Source organism: Aptenodytes forsteri, unplaced genomic scaffold, assembly GCF_000699145.1.
Source record: "Aptenodytes forsteri isolate BGI_AS27 unplaced genomic scaffold, ASM69914v1 Scaffold88, whole genome shotgun sequence".
Taxonomy (NCBI): Eukaryota; Metazoa; Chordata; class Aves; order Sphenisciformes; family Spheniscidae; genus Aptenodytes; species Aptenodytes forsteri.
Window position 1 is genome coordinate 4,920,414 of NW_008795948.1, and position 19,738 is coordinate 4,940,151.

A 19,738-nucleotide genomic window follows, 5' to 3' on the forward strand; every position below is an offset into this window, starting at 1 on the left:
GCCCAGGGAAGTGGTTGAGTCACCATCCCTGGAGGTATTTAAAAGACGTGTAGATGTGGTGCTTAGGGACATGGTTTAGTGGTGGACTTAGCAGTGCTAGGTTAACGGTTGGACTTGATGATCTTAAGGGTCTCTACTAAACCATTCTATGATAAATTGGAATGGGATCTCCGCTACCTCATGACGGGCAAGCATCCGTGCCCTCTGCAGTGCCTGCTGTGCTTAAAGAAGGCTCTGGAGTGTTCTTCAGATTCAAAAAGGAAATAAAGGAATGAACTTTGGAGCTCTTAAGCTTTCTGGTGCTCCTAAATCTGATGAGGGTTTGCCCCCCTGATGCTGCTTTTTATTTGCTGCCACTGTTTCCTCCCAGTAAAGATAGTGCCCAGAGATTTCTCCTCTTTTGGGAGTGACTGCCATGCTTTTGAACTGGGTGAGTGAAGACACTTGCATTTTTCTTCCCTCCACAAACTTTTGAGTGAAGATCACGCAGCTGAGATTTTGAGGGTGAGGAAAATGATGCCTAGACAGCATGAATAGGAGCAGGAGATTCTCATAAAAGGCATAGAGAGAGCAGGGCTATATATCCTTTAACTGATAAGGCAGAGGAATGGGTTCACGATTCCAGAGGGGTAAGAAAGCAGAAGAAAGGCAGTAGGAGAAGTCAAGAGAATGCTCTGTTGCATACATCTGCCCCCACAGAAACTTATGGTAGCTGTTTGTGCACAGCTGAGTGCATCTTGCCTAGGGAATTTGGTTCTTTACTGGATTCTAGAGTTTCAATTTTTATTGGTTTTTTGTGTGCCTCTAGCACAAAAGCTCAGAAATCTGAGGCTGATATTTGCAGGTGTGTTCAGATGTTACCCTGCCTCTGTTTACGAAGAAGGAAGTTATCTCCTAACACATCTCTGTAAAGACCTGGACACTCTGCCAACGTAGGAGGTGTATCAGCTAAGGGCTTGGTTTGAGGGACTATGTCCTGTTTAAGAACATGGCACTGATTGATGTCTCCTTTGATTTCTACATCAGAAATGCAGTCGGCAAGTTCCATCACACAAAGTAGATGGTTTCAAGTCTAGTGCTGTTAGACTCTGTGTTGTCACAGTCTGCCTTTATCACTTCTGAGGATGCTGCAGGCTGTGCAGTAAAATGAAAACAAGACATCCACCTGGTAATGTGCACCAGCCTTTTCCAGGATCAGGCCCCTACACACTATTCCAGCTCTGCTCCTGTGGTTATCTCAGAGGCAAGTTGACTTCTCTTATAGCCAACTGCTCTCTGTAATGGCTTCATTTCAAAGGCCATTTTGAAACATCTGAAAACAGAGGATACTTCTTAATAACGCTTCTAAATGGTGGGATTAAAGATTTTCTCAGCAGCAACTGTAATGAAAACCAACATTCTGAAAAAACACCTTGGAAGAGGTATACTTTTAACAAAATTCTGCCAATAAAGTTACCAGAGTAAGGAAAATGTGGTCATGGTTTTGCACTTCAAATATTGCTTAATTGATAGGAGAAAAGTGAGCCTTTAGCAGCGCAGAGTGGCCTTGACACTTTCATGTCATGTAGGTTTTACATTAGCACCACTGGATTGTGCGATACTGTAAATGAAATGAGATCCCACTTTGATGATCTGTGTGCAATTTCACTTAACTTTATTGGCAGACTAGAGCCTGGGTTTATCACCTATACATTTCAAGTAATTTGGGGTTGTTATAAGGAGCCAAGGTTATCATCTTGTTTAGTGCTGAAAAGCATGAAACCTATTAAAACATGACAGATTCGATTCCCTATGCCTGGCACTAACACACACTTGAAGTCATTAGCGCAAACCATAGTAAACCAAAACCAGCTTTTAAAATTTATCTTGTTAAAGCTGATACAAAATTCTGATCATTAGAACTATATGTTTCTGACTTCTACCTAAGATCAGGTAACATGAGAATTTCACAGAAAACGTGCTATTTCTGTAATTAAATGCAATGTGGATTTGGCTTTGTTATTATAACCATTACATCAGAAAAGGGAAAATAGAGTTTAAACAAATATTGTGCCTCGGACGCTGTTCAACTCATCCAGTATGTTTAGGGAATAACCCAGCATTGATGATTTCATAATAATAATTTTGTTTTTTTGATTTGACAACTTCAGACTTTTCACTTTCCTTTGCTTCATTTTTGACATGCGAAACTCTTTAAATAGCTGCAGCTGCTTCCCATTTAATAAAGACCAGAGCATGCTTAGGCAAATTCATGTTGCAGCCACATCTAACCAAGACTAGATATCAGAAATGGCATAACAGAGTGGACACATGAAGCTACTATACGTTCTAAAACCCATTCAGCTTGGTGGGTTGGTAGGCTCCCACTTCCATCTGAGCTAGCGTGCCTGCTGTAAAGTTAACTCACATATGTCTACATAAGTCATGGACACAGTTTTCTTTGAAATGTCTAAATGCCAATGCCATCCTAACAGTTTCCTCTCCAGCTAAATGTAGGCCAAGAGCTACTGTTTGCACATGTGCTGAGAGGAAAGGGAGATGTATAGAAACGGCACCATCGTGGGAAGAATACTGTGTCCGCATGTCTCTGGCACAGGGAATAATCATCTCCAAACTCTTACACTGAAAAGAGAGCTGCAGCAGGTTCCAGTCCTTGATATTTACAAAAGACAGCAGGGGTTAAGTGAACAAGGACCGTAACACAAGGATCCAAATATTTTTCTTAACCAATTGAATGCATTCTCGGTAAAGGGGGAGAAAAATGCAATGGCAGCGTGCCACTGAGTAATACACAGGCAGGGATCACTGTGTGTACGTACTGGACTGGAAGGCACTGCATCAGGCCCAGCTAGCAATTTAGTGTACCCAAGAGCGAGAGAAAATACACAGGAAGCCCAGGCAGCAGTCAAAAGTTTGGGAAGGTCTCTGAGCATACATCAGAGGCTTGAGGGCAACCGCCAAGACACTGCTACATGCCAAAAGCCAAGGGTTTTTGACAGATCCTTTTATTAATTGAAGTTCTGCTCAGGGCAGCCCATCTTAGGCTTTCAAAAGGAAAAACTTCATTTTCACTCCATCTACACTAATACAGTGTGCCTGATGCTGTAAGTTGTGTCACTCAGAACACATCATCTTCTTTCCAGATCCAGTACTATTTGCACACATAAAGTAGCATCCATCTGATTAATAAATGATCATCCAGAGAAGCCACTACAGCAATTAAAGGATTAAAAAAAAAAAAAAATTGAGAAGGATGAAAAAAAATCTTTCATAGGGAAGTTTTGTAAATTAGCTGAAAATCATTCTCAAAGAAATAACCTTGGTCATCAGTACCTGCTACTCTTTACCCTCCAGAGATATGGAAGGCATTCCTGCTCTGCAGTTAGCAAAGAAAGTTCTTTAGTAAGTGCACATTAATGCAGAAACAGAAAGTACTGTTGAAACAAAGGGAAACAGCAATTTAACAGGCTTTAGAGAACGTAAGCATCTTACTTATTGAAGACTTTCTTCTCAAGCCGGGAACGAGAAGTATTAGCCTGCTGCTTCAGGTCTGTCAGATTTGGATATTTTTTCTTCTTCCCTTTCTTTTTCCCTCCTTTTCCATTATTTTTAGAGGAACCAAGATCCATTCCTGTAGCTGCTTCAACTTCTCTCATGAATTCTGGATCTCGCCACTCTGTTTAAAAGAAAAAGCACGCACTTTGAAACTCCAAACCCAGGTAGGATTTGCAGTCTCCTAAGGTACAGGTTCTTGTCACCGCTAGGCGAGGGCAGAGTCACTATGCTGTAAGTTGCATATACAAAGAAAGGGGAGGCTAAAGCAGATAGCCAAAATGACAGATCTTGATGAAAAAGCCCTGCCAGTCTGGGATTAGTATCTATTATTAGCTGTTGTAGATAAAACTGTTCTGTAGGAAGATTTAAGTCAAGTTTTCGCAGTAGCACAGTAGCAAAATTCCAAGGAAACTATTCCATGTAGGAGAGGTGACACAAACACAGTGATTATTATTTAGAAATTGAACAAAATGCCAACAATGTAGCCGAGGAACTTCTTTCCAAAAATAAATTCTGAATAAGCTTAAAAATAAACCTAAAAAAAATGGAATTTGTCAACTTTTGAGCAGAGTGGGGGTGACAACTTTGTAACTTTTCTGCATCAAAGAATCACATTTGCTTCAAAACATGAACTGGTATCTGACACCTAAATACCAATCTTGAATAAGACAACATGATCCTGTTGCCATGAGCCAAATTTTGCATCTGAAAAAGACATTACTTTTTAAGTATCCCACACTTCCTCAGTTTAATTATCTAAATCAAGTTTCTTCTCTTGACAATCACACAGGAGTTAATTTATCTCATCAAAAACTTGTTTTACAGTTTTATCAAAACCTTAATGCTTCAGAATCCAACCATACACTGTAAATGGATTCTGATCATAGACGCCACCATGGGAAAAAGCATGAACAATTTTGACTGTGAACTCTTTGAGGAAGCAGCGGTCTTTCACCTTTAGTATAGAGTCTTGCATATCGGAACAAGGTAACATAGTACGAAGTAGGAAGTAAAAATGTGGCTAGAGGATGGATATCTTCAAGTGGAAATTTAGAAAAATGGCATTGCATTATAAAGATTTTGAGCATATGATTTGGGAAAAAATGTAGCAAGCACCACTTCAAAGAGTAACATGGTCCAAACTCAGCATAAATGTCAGAATTCTGTATTTTAACAACCAGTAATTGCCAGTCATTTGTCATATAGTTTCCCATATGTCAGTCAGCCTTTCTTGCCTGCAGAAATTGTAACACCCAATGTCTACTACCCTTATGTAACATCGATGTAGATATAGAAAAATAAACAGTCCTAAATGACTATACAATTTCACTTATATACCAGGATGGCCACTGAGTGTGACAAATATTGGCAGTAACATTTCAGGAAGGTCAGAGGCAACGTCCTCACTTAAGAACATGGTGTTCAGGAATACCAGAGCAATTTTCCAAGGAAAGGTTAGATCTAACCTACTATGATACATGAAAGCAAGGACTGATTAAAATCCAACACACCAAAAGCACGAGGAAAATGAAGCTGTGCAAGAACTGAGCAGAAGTATAGAGAGAGAAAATAGAACACATATACTTGATAGATCATAAAACCTCACAGACTTTTTTCCTCTCTCTTTTTTTTTTTTTTTTTGAAGTGAAGGAATACAGAACAGCACAATTCAGATACAGGAACGATTAATCCAAGATTAAGGAAAACTGTCTAAACAGTTTATCTCCCAGTAATAAGAAGGCGTCACAGTTTAGGAACCCAGTGAATGGAGCAATTGTTTAAACACAACGAAAAAATGCCGGCATCCAGTAGAGATGAAATGAGCATTTGAGTAAAATGAAGGAGCAATTTAAAAGCTTTTGAGAAAAATCAATAGAATGCCAGGGAAGAGCAGCCTTTTTGAGCATTGATGGGCCCCTAAAGCTCTTCATACATTGTTACTGAGTTTAGCAGCAGGGAAAAGAAAATTACACAGTTTGCAAGGGTAGGCGGGAATCAATACTGTAGTTAGTAAAGAGATGCTATTTCACATCTGACTGGCCAGCGGCCTGCCTTCACCAGCCTGTCCTGATACCTGTTTGTTAACAAGTCACTAAGGGCTGAAAAACCAGATACTCTTCAGGGTTGACACAAAAAATAGGCACTTAATTTGCTCCTGCGTGCGAACTATTGGAAAAGGATGAACACTGCAGATTAGCAGGTCAGCGTAATCCCACCTGATTCATTGTTTCAGGACCAAAGAGCCCAAAGCACCATTTTGTGGACATTAGCTAGAGTTTAAAATTTTATACTAAAGTTAAAAAATGCTCCACAATAACAATGACAGTGTTGTCAAAACATAGTCATTATCACACGAACTGTATTACTTTTACATAATTGTTCTCCCCTTCAACCACACAAGGATGAAAAAAACCCTACCATCCAATAGGAAAAAGATGTAGGAAGAATTTTGGTGGAATTTAACCAGGCAACTGTTCCCCAAATTTTGATGTTTGGCATTTTTCAAACTGTCATCATTAGCAAATGACCAAAGCACTTACTGTACAGAGTGGGTCCCCATTTGTATATTTTCCATAGCAGCACTGCTCAGACTTGCTTCAAGTCCTTTGTAAAATAAAAACAAACCCCAATGCAAACCAATGAACCGCGCCCCCGCCCAACCATAAGCCCAAAATAAACAAACTAAAGACCATTTGAAAAGGTTCATGAAAATATTATAAAACAAATATAAAAACACTGAAGCACAGAAAAAAAGAAAGCAACAAAAAGCAGGGGATAGAAGTATTTAGTGACACCTGGTATACATATGGCTTTAGAAACCTGTAAGGTTTTGTCCAATAAATTAAGTGCCATGGCTTGTTCAGTATCTCCCCAGCCAGATGGATGGACCTTTGTATGACATCTCAGCTTAACAACCGCACTCAATAATGCAACGCAGCAATGTCAACACTGGTTTGGGACTAACATACACATCCTTGTGGGCCAGAGGTGAGAAGCCTCTAACAACACCGAGCTGACACTGTAATAAAAATAAATATTATGTCTAGCCTCCAGCAATGGCAATTTCACAGGAAAAAAAAAATCAATATGTTTCAGTGCAAGTGATTTTTATACCAGAGTATTAGTTTCTAGTTAGAAACTAGTCCCTCAAGAACACCTACTAGTTTAATTTGCTAGTTTTAGTTTGCTATAACTGAATTAGGAACTTCCCTTTTTAGCACAACACCCGCACCCCTGGCCTGGTTTTGCTGTGACAGTCCAACTGTGCCCATGCTGCTGGCTGGATGCCAGCTTAGAGCACTTAATTCCACCTGGACAAGGATGGAAACTGCCTGCAAACGTAGCACTTCAACACATGCAGACACCAGAAGGTGAGCAGTAACTGCTGCATTCGCGTGGTGCTGGTAATTGCCAAGCATAGTCATTCGAAGACGGCCAAATACGGATTAAAGGAAACCCAAATATGGGTGGGTCAGTTGTATGTCTAAATGCACATTCATTCGACATAGAGCTTTTTGTATAACAGATCAACAGCTGTTCTTTATGCTCTGAAGGGGTTTCGTGGAAGGTTCAGTAGCCTCGTTAATAATACATATGACTGTGAAACTGGTAAAATATTGAGTCAGCGCTTAAGACAGAACTAACTCCTTAAAGGGAGTATACTACAAGATATCAAAATGATTAAGCCTATGGGTAAGTTTAATTAGAATGCAGACTACTCACCTAGAATAAATAGCTTAAAACAGAGAAAACTAAGACCTGCTGAAGGAAGGCAGATGAAATGAAAGCTTTGAAAACAAATCTGTCCCCTCCAATTATACACTATGTCTTCGCTGGATAGATCCCTCTGTCCCATCTTGCTTTGCAGTCCATCAACTTCCAGTAGCTTCCTGGTTGCAGTCCCTCCAGCGCTCTGTGAAAATCTACCTTCTGTCCATAACTAATGGGGCTTAGTTGTACTATTGCAAAAAAGTCTCTTATTCCCCTTGGAAGTCTTCCTGCCTGTGTATTCATTGCTTGCTGTCTTTCTCTTTGCCTGCATTCCTTACCTAGCAGTCCAGAGCTTTATCCTGCCTAAAAATGTCCAAATAATCTTGGGGAAGGATGAGCCTTCCCTCCAGAACATTCCACACCTGAAAGTAACAGCCAGGATCCGAGGAGAAGGCCATTAGTTTTGTTGCCCATCCCCATTGTTTAAAAACAAAATCCAGAGTATTGCACAGTAAACTGTAAACAATTAAACAGCACAGGTCTGCTTGCTGCCTTCCTCAAGCCCATCACAAACATCACGCCTATTAGAACATCCAGACTAGTTCTAATGCCAAAAAAGTAAAGCCCAAGGTGAGGGCTTCCCTACTTCAGACTATTTTCTAGCGATGCTGCACAGATGCACAGCACAACAAGGCCAAGAATTCTCCTTCTAAAACACAAGTAGTAAATGAGTAGATATAGGAAATATAGAATATGATGGATATTAACAGATATAGGAAAAAAAAATTCCCGCATTGTGACAAAAAAACCACTCTGCCAATATTTGTGGTAACACAGTGATCCTAATAATATTATAATTACATTACGCAAATCACAACTGTTAGGGATCAGCAAGATTACATGACTTCTTTTCAGAAGCATGGGAACAGTTACTGTTGAGCGTTTCCCAGGAAATAGGTTTAATTGTCCTTAATAAACATATTCCATCAAAAGAAGCGTGGCCAGCAGGTCGAGGGAGGTGATTCTGCCCCTCTGCTCCACTCTGGTGAGACCCCACCTGCAGTACTGCGTCCAGCTCTGGAGCCCTCAGCATAAGAAAGACACGGACCTGTTGGAGCGGGTCCAGAAGAGGGCCACAAAAATGATCAGGGGGATGGAACAGCTCTCCTATGAAGAAAGGCTGAGAGAGTTGGGGTTGTTCAGCCTAGAGAAGAGAAGGCTTCGGGGAGACCTTACTGCAGCCTATCAGTACTTAACGAGGGCTTATAAAAAAGATGGTGGCAAACTTTTTAGCAGGGCCTGTTGCGACAGGACAAGGGGGAATGGCTTTAAACTAAAGGGGGGTAGATATGGACTAGATTTAAGGAAGAAATTTTTTACGCTGAGGGTGGTGAAGCACTGGCACAGGTTGCCAGCAACCTGATCTAGTTGAAGATGTCCCTGCCCACGGCAGGGGGGGTGGACTGGGTGGCCTTTACAGGTCCCTTCCAACCCACACTATTCTATGATTCTATAAAGGCTGTAATTCGTCTGAGAAGTGTTAGGAACATTGTGATAACTATTGGAAATAAACGCAATGTTAACCTTATTCTGTGTACACGTGCATCCATATTTACCACATAAGCAAGAATCACTGCAAATGATCTGCAAATTAAAATCAACAGGAATTTAAATGAGAGAATGGGGTTAGGAGCAAAACAGAAATATGATCCAGTTCTGTGGGTCTCAACCTGTGCCTCTAGCAACAAAAGAATCGGGTCTCTTCCTCCTGGTAGCCAAGTTTTGGTGTCCAACTGTATACTGAGATTGTTGTCCAACTTGTATCTACACTGTATCTATATATAGATGCAATGTAGATACAATATATTGTACATGCAATATACACACTATAGAGATACAATGTAGATATAATCTATACAATTATTGTATAGATAATTGTATACAATTATTGTATAGATTGTAAATATATATAGTAAATATTGGATACAATATATATACAAACACATATACAATAAAGATATTACGCTTACCTGTAAAGCTTATCTCCCACCTCTGTCTAATATTTTTTTTTTTTTTTTTTTTTTTTTTTTTTGTTATGCAGGCACAAACCTGGCTGAGCCGCTTGCTTCTCAAACCGCATCTTTTCTTCTCTGGCTCTGTCCTCTGCATTAACGGGAATCCCAGATTCATCCCGAGGAATTATCTTTCCATGGAAAGGGCACTTCAGAAAGAAAAGGAAAAAAAAAATCTCAAAACTTCTGAATGCGAAGAAATTGCTTAAATGTTATTCAACATAGCTGAAATTTAGCCAGACACTGGAATCAAGGAACAAAACTTTACACTTGATCCCCAGTCCCCCTTAGAAAGCATCAGGATCCCATAAACATCATGTGTTTAGTATATTCAGAATCTCAAAGAAATAAGCTCTTTGTGATATGAATATCCAATTTCAAGAGGCCAGGTAGCACAGCCTGTCAACTCTGGAACCAGGGCACCAATGCTGCGTTGTATTCTGTTGTTTTTGCTATATCCCTATCCTGTAACAATCCTGTTTAAAGTGTTTTAGTGCATTCAGATCCTTCAATCTCAGGTAATACAGGAAGAACAGGGATATTAGAACAAAGTATTTAAGCAAAGTATTTCTGTTCAATAGGGCTTATAATTTGAGGCTGTGTAGGACTTAGCTTTCATAAATCCTAATTTGTAAATAAAATCTCTTTGCCCCTCAGACACCCACATTTCTAAAAACAGTTAATATCAAATATGCCTCTAAATGAGGAAAACTTTTTGGCAAACAACTAACTGTCTCTGCTTCACTGTCAGGTACTCAAACATCACAGTAATAAATATAATATAAATACCTATGATGAATGCCAAAAATATTTGAGAGTTCTTTAAAAGTTTACAGCTTCCTTACAGAAAGGATGCTTCTCATATGAAGCACATATCAACAGCAAACTTCTCCAGAGACAATTTTCTTTCACTGCCTTGAGCTATATTTACAATGTGAAATAAACTTTTACGGACATGTTTTATCGAGATCTTCTCCACATAGCACATATCCTGGAAGTTATGTTACTTGGTGCACACCTTAATCCGATCTTGTCTTTCACACAGACTTCCATCAGGCATTGGTGCTCGACATTTATGTTTCACCGGTTCAAACTTGCCAGCAAATGTTATATATCTAGTTTTTAACATTTCAGTTATTTCTTTATTTTCCACCTCTTCCTCTACTTCACTGGGTGCCCAAAATCGATGCTCAGAAGTAAATCTGGGAAAACAACGAATGAAAATTATTCACAGACAAAGCTGTAAGAAAACACACAAAGATGCCAATATCATCCCGTGGTAAACTTACATGTAAAAGGAAGGGAAGCTTTACTAGTGAATTAGAAAAACCTAGGAATCTACCATTCTTTCCTATGACTCTTACATTATGAAGATGTTTTTAAAATATCACCAAAGCCTGTCTAGTATTGATTTCTTGTTTAACCTGCTAACCTATTACAAGTCTTAGCTCTAGTTTGCGATCTGACATTCAGAGCAAGTTATCCGATATCCAGTTTCAGTGAATAACTTTGTCATTCTGTAGTTAACATTCTTGACCAGGTGTCCCACCTAGTGGATGAGGGAAAGGCTGTGGATGTGGGCTACCTGGACTTCAGTAAGGCCTTTGACACCGTCTCCCACAGCATTCTCCTAGAGAAGCTGGCGGCTCACGGCATAGACAGGTGGACTCTGCGCTGGGTCAAAAACTGGCTGGACGGCCGGGCCCAGAGAGTTGCGGTGAATGGAGTAAAATCCAGTTGGCGGCCGGTCACGAGCGGTGTTCCCCAGGGCTCAGTACTGGGTCCGGTCTTGTTTAATATCTTTATCGATGATCTGGATGAGGGGATCGAGTGCACCCTCAGTCAGTTTGCAGACAACACCAAATTGGGTGGGAGTGTTGATCTGCTCGAGGGTAGGAAGGCTCTGCAGAGGGACCTGGACAGGCTGGATCCATGGGCCCAGGCCAACTGTATGAGGTTCAACAAGGCCAAGTGCCGGGTCCTGCAATTCAGCCACAACAACCCCATGCAGCGCTACAGGCTTGGGGAAGAGTGCCTGGAAAGCTGCCTGGCGGAAAAGGACCTGGGGGTGCTGGTCGACAGCCAGCTGAACATGAGCCAGCAGTGTGCCCAGGTGGCCAAGAAGGCCAAGGGCATCCTGGCCTGTATCAGCAATAGTGTGGCCAGCAGGACCAGGGAAGTGATCGTGCCCCTGTACTCGGCACTGGTGAGGCCGCACCTCGAATACTGTGTTCAGTTTTGGGCCCCTCACTACAAGAAGGACGTTGAGGTGCTGGAGCGTGTCCAGAGAAGGGCAACGAGGCTGGTGAGGGGTCTGGAGAACAAGTCTGATGAGGAGCGGCTGAGGGAACTGGGGTTGTTCAGCCTGGAGAAAAGGAGGCTGAGGGGAGACCTCATCGCTCTCTACAACTCCCTGAAAGGAGGTTGTAGCGAGGTGGGGGTCGGTCTCTTCTCCCAAGTAACAAGCGATAGGACGAGAGGAAATGGCCTCAAGTTGCGGCAGGGGAGGTTTAGATTGGATGTAAGGAAAAATGTCTTTACTGAAAGAGTGGTGAAACATTGGAACAGGCTGCCCAGGGAAGTGGTTGAGTCCCCACCCCTGGAGGTATTTAAAAGACGAGTAGACGAGGCACTTAGGGACATGGTTTAGTGGGCATGGTGGTGTTGGGTCGACGGTTGGACTCGATGATCTTAGAGGTCTTTTCCAACCTCAATGACTCTATGATTCTATGATTCTTCATAACAAAATACTTCTATGATTAAACGCAGAAGATAAGATCAAACTGTTTCCTCCCTGGTCTAACTTGTCTGATCTTATTCCTGGTAGCTGTATGCCTGTAGCAGCAGAGAAGCAGAAGCTGAAATCAGAGTATGTTGCAATATACTTGGACCAAGGAAGAAAGCAAATGATCAGCTGAGCCTCATAGAGATTCTTTCTTCCAGGTTCTCCTATACAGTGTCCATGGGTCTGAGAAACTTACGGGGTGTTCCTCTAGGAAATTAAGATAATCCATTGAAAATCTATTTTAAAATTAAAGATCTTACCTATATTTACAGACATATATAGGCAAATACACTCTTCGTTAATCAGGTGTAAAGAAGATTAGTACCACGCCAGTGAATGTGGGGAGCGGGAGAGAAGGGGAGCAAGGACCCTTGAGTGGTGTAGCATTTTCAAATTTTCTCAACAGTATTCATATCATTTCATTTTAGCCACCCTAGGCTGCCAATAGTCTATAACGAGAAACAGACAACCCCAGAGAGGAATTACCTGACTCATTTTAGATGCTAATCTTAGAACGCAATGACTGTCCCTCTGGTGGTAAATGTTTCTTTCTCCAAATCATGAAAAGAAATTAGGGTGACCAGCTTAAGCTTAGATATCTAAATTTAAGACATCTGAAGTTAAACAACAACAATCCTATCCCAAATTTAAGGAAATATGAAGTTAAAAGAGAAAAAATACAGCTAAACTAAGCAAAAAAAATTCCAGCCTGCACGTCTGCTGCTTATTACAAGCAAAATGGAGATATCTAGATGATAGGTGTCTTGATAAGGACTTAAAATTCATAAAGGACACTTTACAGTCCCTTTCTTCCACATAGCTCTTCTACCCAATCAGTCCCAGACTGATTTGAGAGGATTTTCTTTATCCATACCCAATTCCCCTCACTCGTTAATATCCTTGGGTGTCATTCCTACTTCTGAGACTCTGCCTTCTGTAGACTGCAGAGCCATATATACGTGAACACTGGCTTCACTAATCACAACGATCTCAATTCAGCAAAGCACATAAGCCAATACTTAAAGAATTACTTTAGTGGGCCTGAAGAGTTTTGATGAATTTTATCCAAGCAAGTTTTCAGCAGATGACAAGGAAAAAAAAAAAGTGGAGGAAATTATCTGGCCTTAGCAACCTACAACATATATAGCTGCTGGTTTTACTGCAATAGTTGACCACTTAAAACTATGTAAAGAGATTAGAACTACGTTAAAGAAAGGGATTAAGCAATTTCAAAGCCATTCTGTGATTTGCCAAATCATCAGAAAAATGTTCAACAAGCAAAATCCTTGTTAAAGAGATTCATGCTATCCAATAATTTCTTCATTCAATATACCTCGCTAGTGCCAGAAAAATTCTAACCTGCTATAAAGTACAAATAACTTTCTTCTGGTAAATTAGGGGATAAAGGCAAAAGAGTTATAGTGGAGGCTAGTTCAACATTAAACACTGAAATACGTTTCCACAATTTTTGGTTAAAAAAAAAAAAGTTTTCAACCACAAAATTCCGCAAACTATAGCCTAAACAAAAAAGCTCTAAGAATCTTTAAAATATACCTATATGACTTCACTCAAACGTTTGAATGGTGGAGTATTTCAGCTTCAGAAATTATGTGGCAAGATTGTACAATAGACAGTAAATGAAAGAATGAAATAAATTTCTTATTTGTTTAGTTTTAATACAGTCCTGAAAACACACCTGACTGCTAGCTCTATTACTAACCTCACAGACACAAGGAGGAGAAAGCATTCCTAAAAAGACACCATGCAGGATTCCTATGTGCAAAGGAGTCTTACTGAATCTTTTAGTAAAATTCTCATGTCCTTTGGTGGTCTGAACTTCCCTCCCCACCCCTAAATTATCAAATTACAGTTACATAAGAATGAAGAAGCATTTAACAGTTGTGCATGCCAACCTTTCCAATTAGGAAAAAGTTCTATTTAATATTTTGACTTCCCCCCAAAAAAATCCGCATCGAACAAATCTCAAGGAAATGAAAATTATGTTTTACTCTATGTATCATTGATCAGTATTTGGCAACTAGACTTAAAATAGCCCGATTCCTGCACAGATATTAATAAATATTATTGTTTACTACAAGCATATAAATTATTTTCTCCCAGCATGACTTACAAGCAGGTGAGAAAAGAATAAAACAGTGCTAAATCCCATAGTTTTCTGATTTCCTGCTGCTGTAATTTAAGCAACTCTTTAAAAAGGCAGAACGTGAGATCTTTGTTTGAAAAAAATGATGCATGTGACAAATAAAACCTTTCTGTAAGAGGGATCAAAAGGGGAACAGATAATCAACTAGAAGATCGACACCTCACACACTCACAGAAAGAGCGTTACAGATCTAGGCAAGTAACAGAGGCTTTTATGGAAATTACATAGCTATACATTAGGAGGAATAAGAGACAAGTAGTGATTAACTGAAATCTAAAAGAAAGTCCAGCTTCTGGAGAAATGTTGCCCTCTTTCAACAAATTTATATCAACTTCGTTCCTAAGATGATGGGAAGCTTATCAAAAGCTTGAGTAAATATAAATTCTAAAACCAGTATGATGCATACAGAGATCCTGAAGCAAGCACTAAATAAGCTAATTCAAATATCCTAGTCACAGTCATAAAAAGCACTGCACCAGCTAATTTACTCTGATCCTAAAAGTAAGCTAATTTAATTCAAGGAGGAGGGTAGATGAGTTTGGAAGGCCCATGCTATCCAAAATAGTTGGTTAAGCTGGCATAGCAGTCTCTATACAGTACAACACTGTGCAGTATACACCATCCCCCCAAAAAAAGTACTACTACAGCTTTATAAACTCATTTTAAGAGTTCTTAAACTAGCTTAATTAGTTGTGTGAGTGAAGGCAGAAGGGGGGAAAAAGGTTTGGCCCGAACTTTTTGTAAAGCCCACAGTTACTGTCACCTTCTAGAGAAGGTGACGGTTCACCATTTACCAGCTAAACAAAACTTCTTTAGAAAATCATCTTCCTGGTAGCTACATTCTCATTATCAAAATCTTAATTTATTATAAATGCTGTAATTAAGTAAGTATAGTGTTGAATAGGTGAAGGGGAAAGACTTTTCCACCTCAGATTTTAAAAATTCAAATTCCATACACATTCCGTATTTATTGTCTGGTTTTTGGGTTTGGATTTTTTTTCCTAGGCATCCTATAGAGACAGTGTGTGTGCATATAGTAAAGTTAAAGGAGTTGGCCAATGACTACCTTAATTTTTCAATAAATGTATTTTATATCCAGGGGTCGATGGTATTTTGTGTGCAGAGTTACTTAAATTATCTTTAGTTAGATTGGCATATCTGTAGTTATAGACTATAAGGTTCAGAAGCATGCCCTCTATTTTATTGGAAAGCATAAAAACAAAACAGTACAGCACAAGGCAGACAGGCAGTGAAATATGCTTCTGATTTCACTTATGACTTGAATAACTCATTTGCAATGTAAAATAAAGCCTTACTACCTTTTTGGCATTATCACAGACAAATGCTTCTTAAAGCCCTGCTGAAAATCTTAACCATTTTATAGGCTTTGAAGAGCTTACACCACACCAGACAGAATCCAAAGCTTGGAGTGACTGTGTTAAAGCACTATTATGTATCAGATTTCACTGGCTTGCAACAATTTAAAACATATTCAGCATTTTATGCAATCAGGTACAGGGGCAACACTTTCCTCTTTTTTTTTTTTCTGCAAACACTGTCTTCACACTGCGATCACGGGTTGGGGGTTTTTGTTTGTTTTGATAAGAAAACAAACTAAGTTAAAGTAATACTGCTGAGAATATATGAGTTTGATTTGCAACCCAGCCAGTCAATTGTTTTTGCCTTTTTCAAGCCAGGTATGGTACACACTGATACTAAAGTTCTGGTGGACTTCAATGAAATTTATACATAGAGGGAGGACTTTGCACATAAAGTCCTTTGCTTTCATATAAAAATACTAGTGCTAAAAAGGGGTTTTAAAAACTGACTGCTAGAAACAAGTTCTGATCTATACCTACAATCTGTACTCCCTGGCATTGCTAAAGCTTTCCCATAGCCAGCAATGCTTCATGTCCAAGAAACACAGAACCTTCCCAGACAAGAATGGAAAGTGAGATATCCAAATTCAAATCCTGTAACTGCCACCTAGTTCTTCTGTGACTGAACAAGCGTCTCAATTTCCTCAGTTACCACTCTGTAAAGTCAGGAAAAATACCCCCGACACGTTCCCCAGTCCTTCTCCTACCTTGTCTGCTATTTATTTAGGCTGTAAAGTCCCCAGCAGAGGGACCGTCTGTCATGCACTTGCATAGCATTTTACATAATGAGGTACCAATTTAAATTGGAGTAAGTGGTGCCATGCTGCAAATAATATACAAACATGAAAGAGCAGAAAAAATGTGCTTTGAAGCCTCAAAGGATATTTAATTAGTATCACATCTTCTCAAAACAAATAACATTTTAAGACAGAATTTCTGACTTTGTTTATGGGTCCTACAGCACAAGGGAAAGAAGAAAAGTAATTATCAAAAGAAATAGCAGTCACCCCACTGCATGACCTCTGAGTACAAGTAAATCTATATATTTGTTTAATTTGCCTTAAAAGAAAAAGAGCATTACTTGAGAATCCTCCCAGCACTTGGCTGATCCTGTCCCCAGTAGTGAAGATCTAATCCAAAAGGCATGAGGGGAGCTTTAGCTCTTTCTTCTTCTAGTTTTCTTCTCTTACTGTCAGGCTCTTCCAAAGCTGCTCCAGTAGTTGCAGAGTCACTGGAGAAATTTGATGAAAAGTCAATACAAACCAGCAATGATCACAACAACTTTTTCTCTTTTTTCATTAGATTTTCACACCAATGCTAATATTATCTTACATCTAGGACTACAATTACCTTTACAGGGTTGTCCTTTTTTTTTTTTTTTTTAAAAGGATACAGACCAGAACACCACACTCTAAGTACAGCACACTGCACCATGAAGCTTAACCGCACATTCAGCCAAAGCTAGATAAAATGTATTATACCATGGGTGTAGAAGCCTTGAGATCTAACGGGGGCAGTAGTGGATCACACACGCTGTACTGTAACAAGAGCTACTGATGTGGCAAACCATTTTTAGAAAGATCTTGCTTCTGTAAACTCATGCCCATGTTTGCATGGCAGTCACACAGGTGGCAGTCTTTGTTTTTGTTGACAAAATTCCACCTTGCAGACTTATAATACTCATTGTGCAACACCACTACAGAATTCATTAGTCCTCAAAAACCAGAGTACTACTATGGAGACCTTGGCTATTCACTGATAGAGCTGCAAATGGTCTTAGTCACCTTACTGAAACATTAAACTTTTTAAAGATTAGAAATAGAAATGTACACCTGAATGCTCCAAACTTCAGAGTTCTAACGAAGCAAACCCCTTTCTCTTTCTGAGATTACATTCCAGTTTGCTAGGTTTTGGGGGCTTTCCTGGCCAGTGCAGAAGTGTCTTTTCAGGAACATGCCACTAAGTAGATTACTCCAATCTTATCCCCAAATCACAGATAAATGCTAGACAAGGCTGGAGTTTCACCAAGCTTTGAATAGGACTGACAACAAATACATCTTTGGAACCAGTAAAACACGCCTCCAGGCAGCACTACCAGCATAAGTCACGAGGAACCAAGAGATGGCTGCAACTACTTTCTAATCTAGTATTAGGATATATTCTGTTTAGCTGCAAACCAAAAACTACTCCAATAAATAGGGATGTGGTTTTTTTGTTAGGACAGAAGGAAACGTTTTATTTTTTCATAGAGGCCATTTACACCAAATAAAACCTAAACTGAGTAGTAAAAGATTCCTTAAGAGCTGGTGCAATCACTACCAAAATCCCCAATATTAAGCAGTGAATGTACATCTCAGTAAAAGAACTGTAACTTCAAAATGAAACCAGGACAGCCTTAGCAGCTAGCCTAGTTCATAAGTGCTTTTCTGTGTGCTTTCATGACTAATAAATACAAGTAAGAGCCAGAGGTGTCTACAAGAATTAAAAGAAAGATAACCTGGCATGTGGACATGGTAACTTTGGTAGTTTGTCTCTAATAAGTTTCAGTGTGGCAGCTGCACAGGTTGGATCCAGTTCGTCTTCATTCCCTTTCAGCTGGGCACAGGAGCTCAGTGGAGTTGGTCCTATTGATGTCTTCCCCACCAGTGCTTTTGGAGGTGACTGGGGTTCTAGCCCTGCAAAAAAATGCCATGTTTAGGAGCGATTCACTTCTCCCACCCTCAGCGCTTCACAGCAGGCCCAAATAGCTCAGGATGCTCATTACATGTCTTACTGCGTTCAGTCTGCATTAGACATCAATCCCACTCAGAGACAGAGTGATATTTCTGCCTGTGAAATATTTCTTATTTTGGAACAGAAACATACTGAGTAGCTAACTACAGCAAACCAACTTTTAAATTTGTATGACATGGTGTGACAACAAAGAATGATGTTACTTCACCTTGGAAAGAAGGATTTTAACAATACATGTTTGCCTAAACTGCAATACTGCTTTTTGTATATAAGTTTCTAGTGTCGCATCTCCTTGCTGATACGTCATTTCTGTACTCAAGGTTATATCAAGGTAAAATAGGAGAAAGGAACTATTGGCACTACTGTTTAACACCTAGAGTCCCGACAGACATCTAAGAGCAGTAAAAAGCAAAAGGAAAGGCATACATCCATATACTCCTGTGTGCTAAGATTAATTCTTTGTGGTGTCTCAGCAAAAAAGTCCTGTTGAAACTCTTACAGCCTGCCAAAGAGAAACCACTTTTGGGCAGGGGATTCACTGCAACACATGACTGACAAGAACGGGAACCATCATCACCCAGCACGGCTGGCAGGGAAGCACACCCGGTGAAAAAACAAAGTGTGTGAGGCACATCCCTGTTCTTTGATGATTCTCAGCTACCATATTGACCCTTCAGAGCTGAGAATATTAAAAAAAAAAAAAAAATCTTTTTTTTTTCTGATTTGTTAAGGGGCAGCACCACTGAGAATAGTTGAGTTTCGATTCCTAAAAACATCCGCAAACAGAATTATCTAGAGAACATTCTTCTTTCACAGATGCTAAAACACACAATTTGCCAAGATAAAACACCTAAGTGCTGGCAGAAGCAATGAGTATACCCACAGAGTACGCTCAAGAGACAGTAAATGCCTGAGCTACACCTGAGAAACAAGCCAACTGCAAGGCAGCACCAGGCATTGACGTTCAGCACCAGCAGCTCAGTGGTGGGGCAACTTAATTACTTTATACAGCTAGATTAGACAGTCAGCATGGACTGTAATGATGCAATTAGATAGGCTGAGCAGTTAGACAGCACATGCCTCTACCTGCTGAGCTAGAGAAGCAACTCTATTAGCTGGCAGTAGTAACAAGAACTTTTCAGCCAACGACAGCTAAAAACGGAGAGATGTGATCCCTCACACTAATGCAATAGACTACATTTGCCCCCTCAGAAAGCCTTTTTATAAAAAAAATTGAAATGCAAAGCCCCATCCCCCCAAAAAACTAAATCAACACAAAAAAGTCATGGTTTCACAAGACTAAAATTTTAAGCAAATTATCTCAGCCTTCTTATGAAAA

At 39.8% G+C, this 19,738-nt stretch overlaps 1 protein-coding gene across 1 annotated transcript in view; it reads right to left on the reverse strand.

Annotated features, from left to right (window-relative positions):
* UVSSA (UV stimulated scaffold protein A) overlaps positions 1 to 19,738 on the reverse strand; it is a 64,665-nt gene that overhangs the window by 5,215 nt on the left and 39,712 nt on the right. The window contains exons 9-13 of the mRNA XM_009285440.2: positions 18,164 to 18,341; positions 16,748 to 16,897; positions 10,357 to 10,540; positions 9,376 to 9,487; positions 3,493 to 3,676 (exon numbers count right to left, since the gene is read on the reverse strand). Of these exons, the coding sequence (XP_009283715.1) occupies positions 3,493 to 3,676; positions 9,376 to 9,487; positions 10,357 to 10,540; positions 16,748 to 16,897; positions 18,164 to 18,341 (808 nt within the window). The remainder of the gene's footprint in view (positions 1 to 3,492; positions 3,677 to 9,375; positions 9,488 to 10,356; positions 10,541 to 16,747; positions 16,898 to 18,163; positions 18,342 to 19,738) is intronic.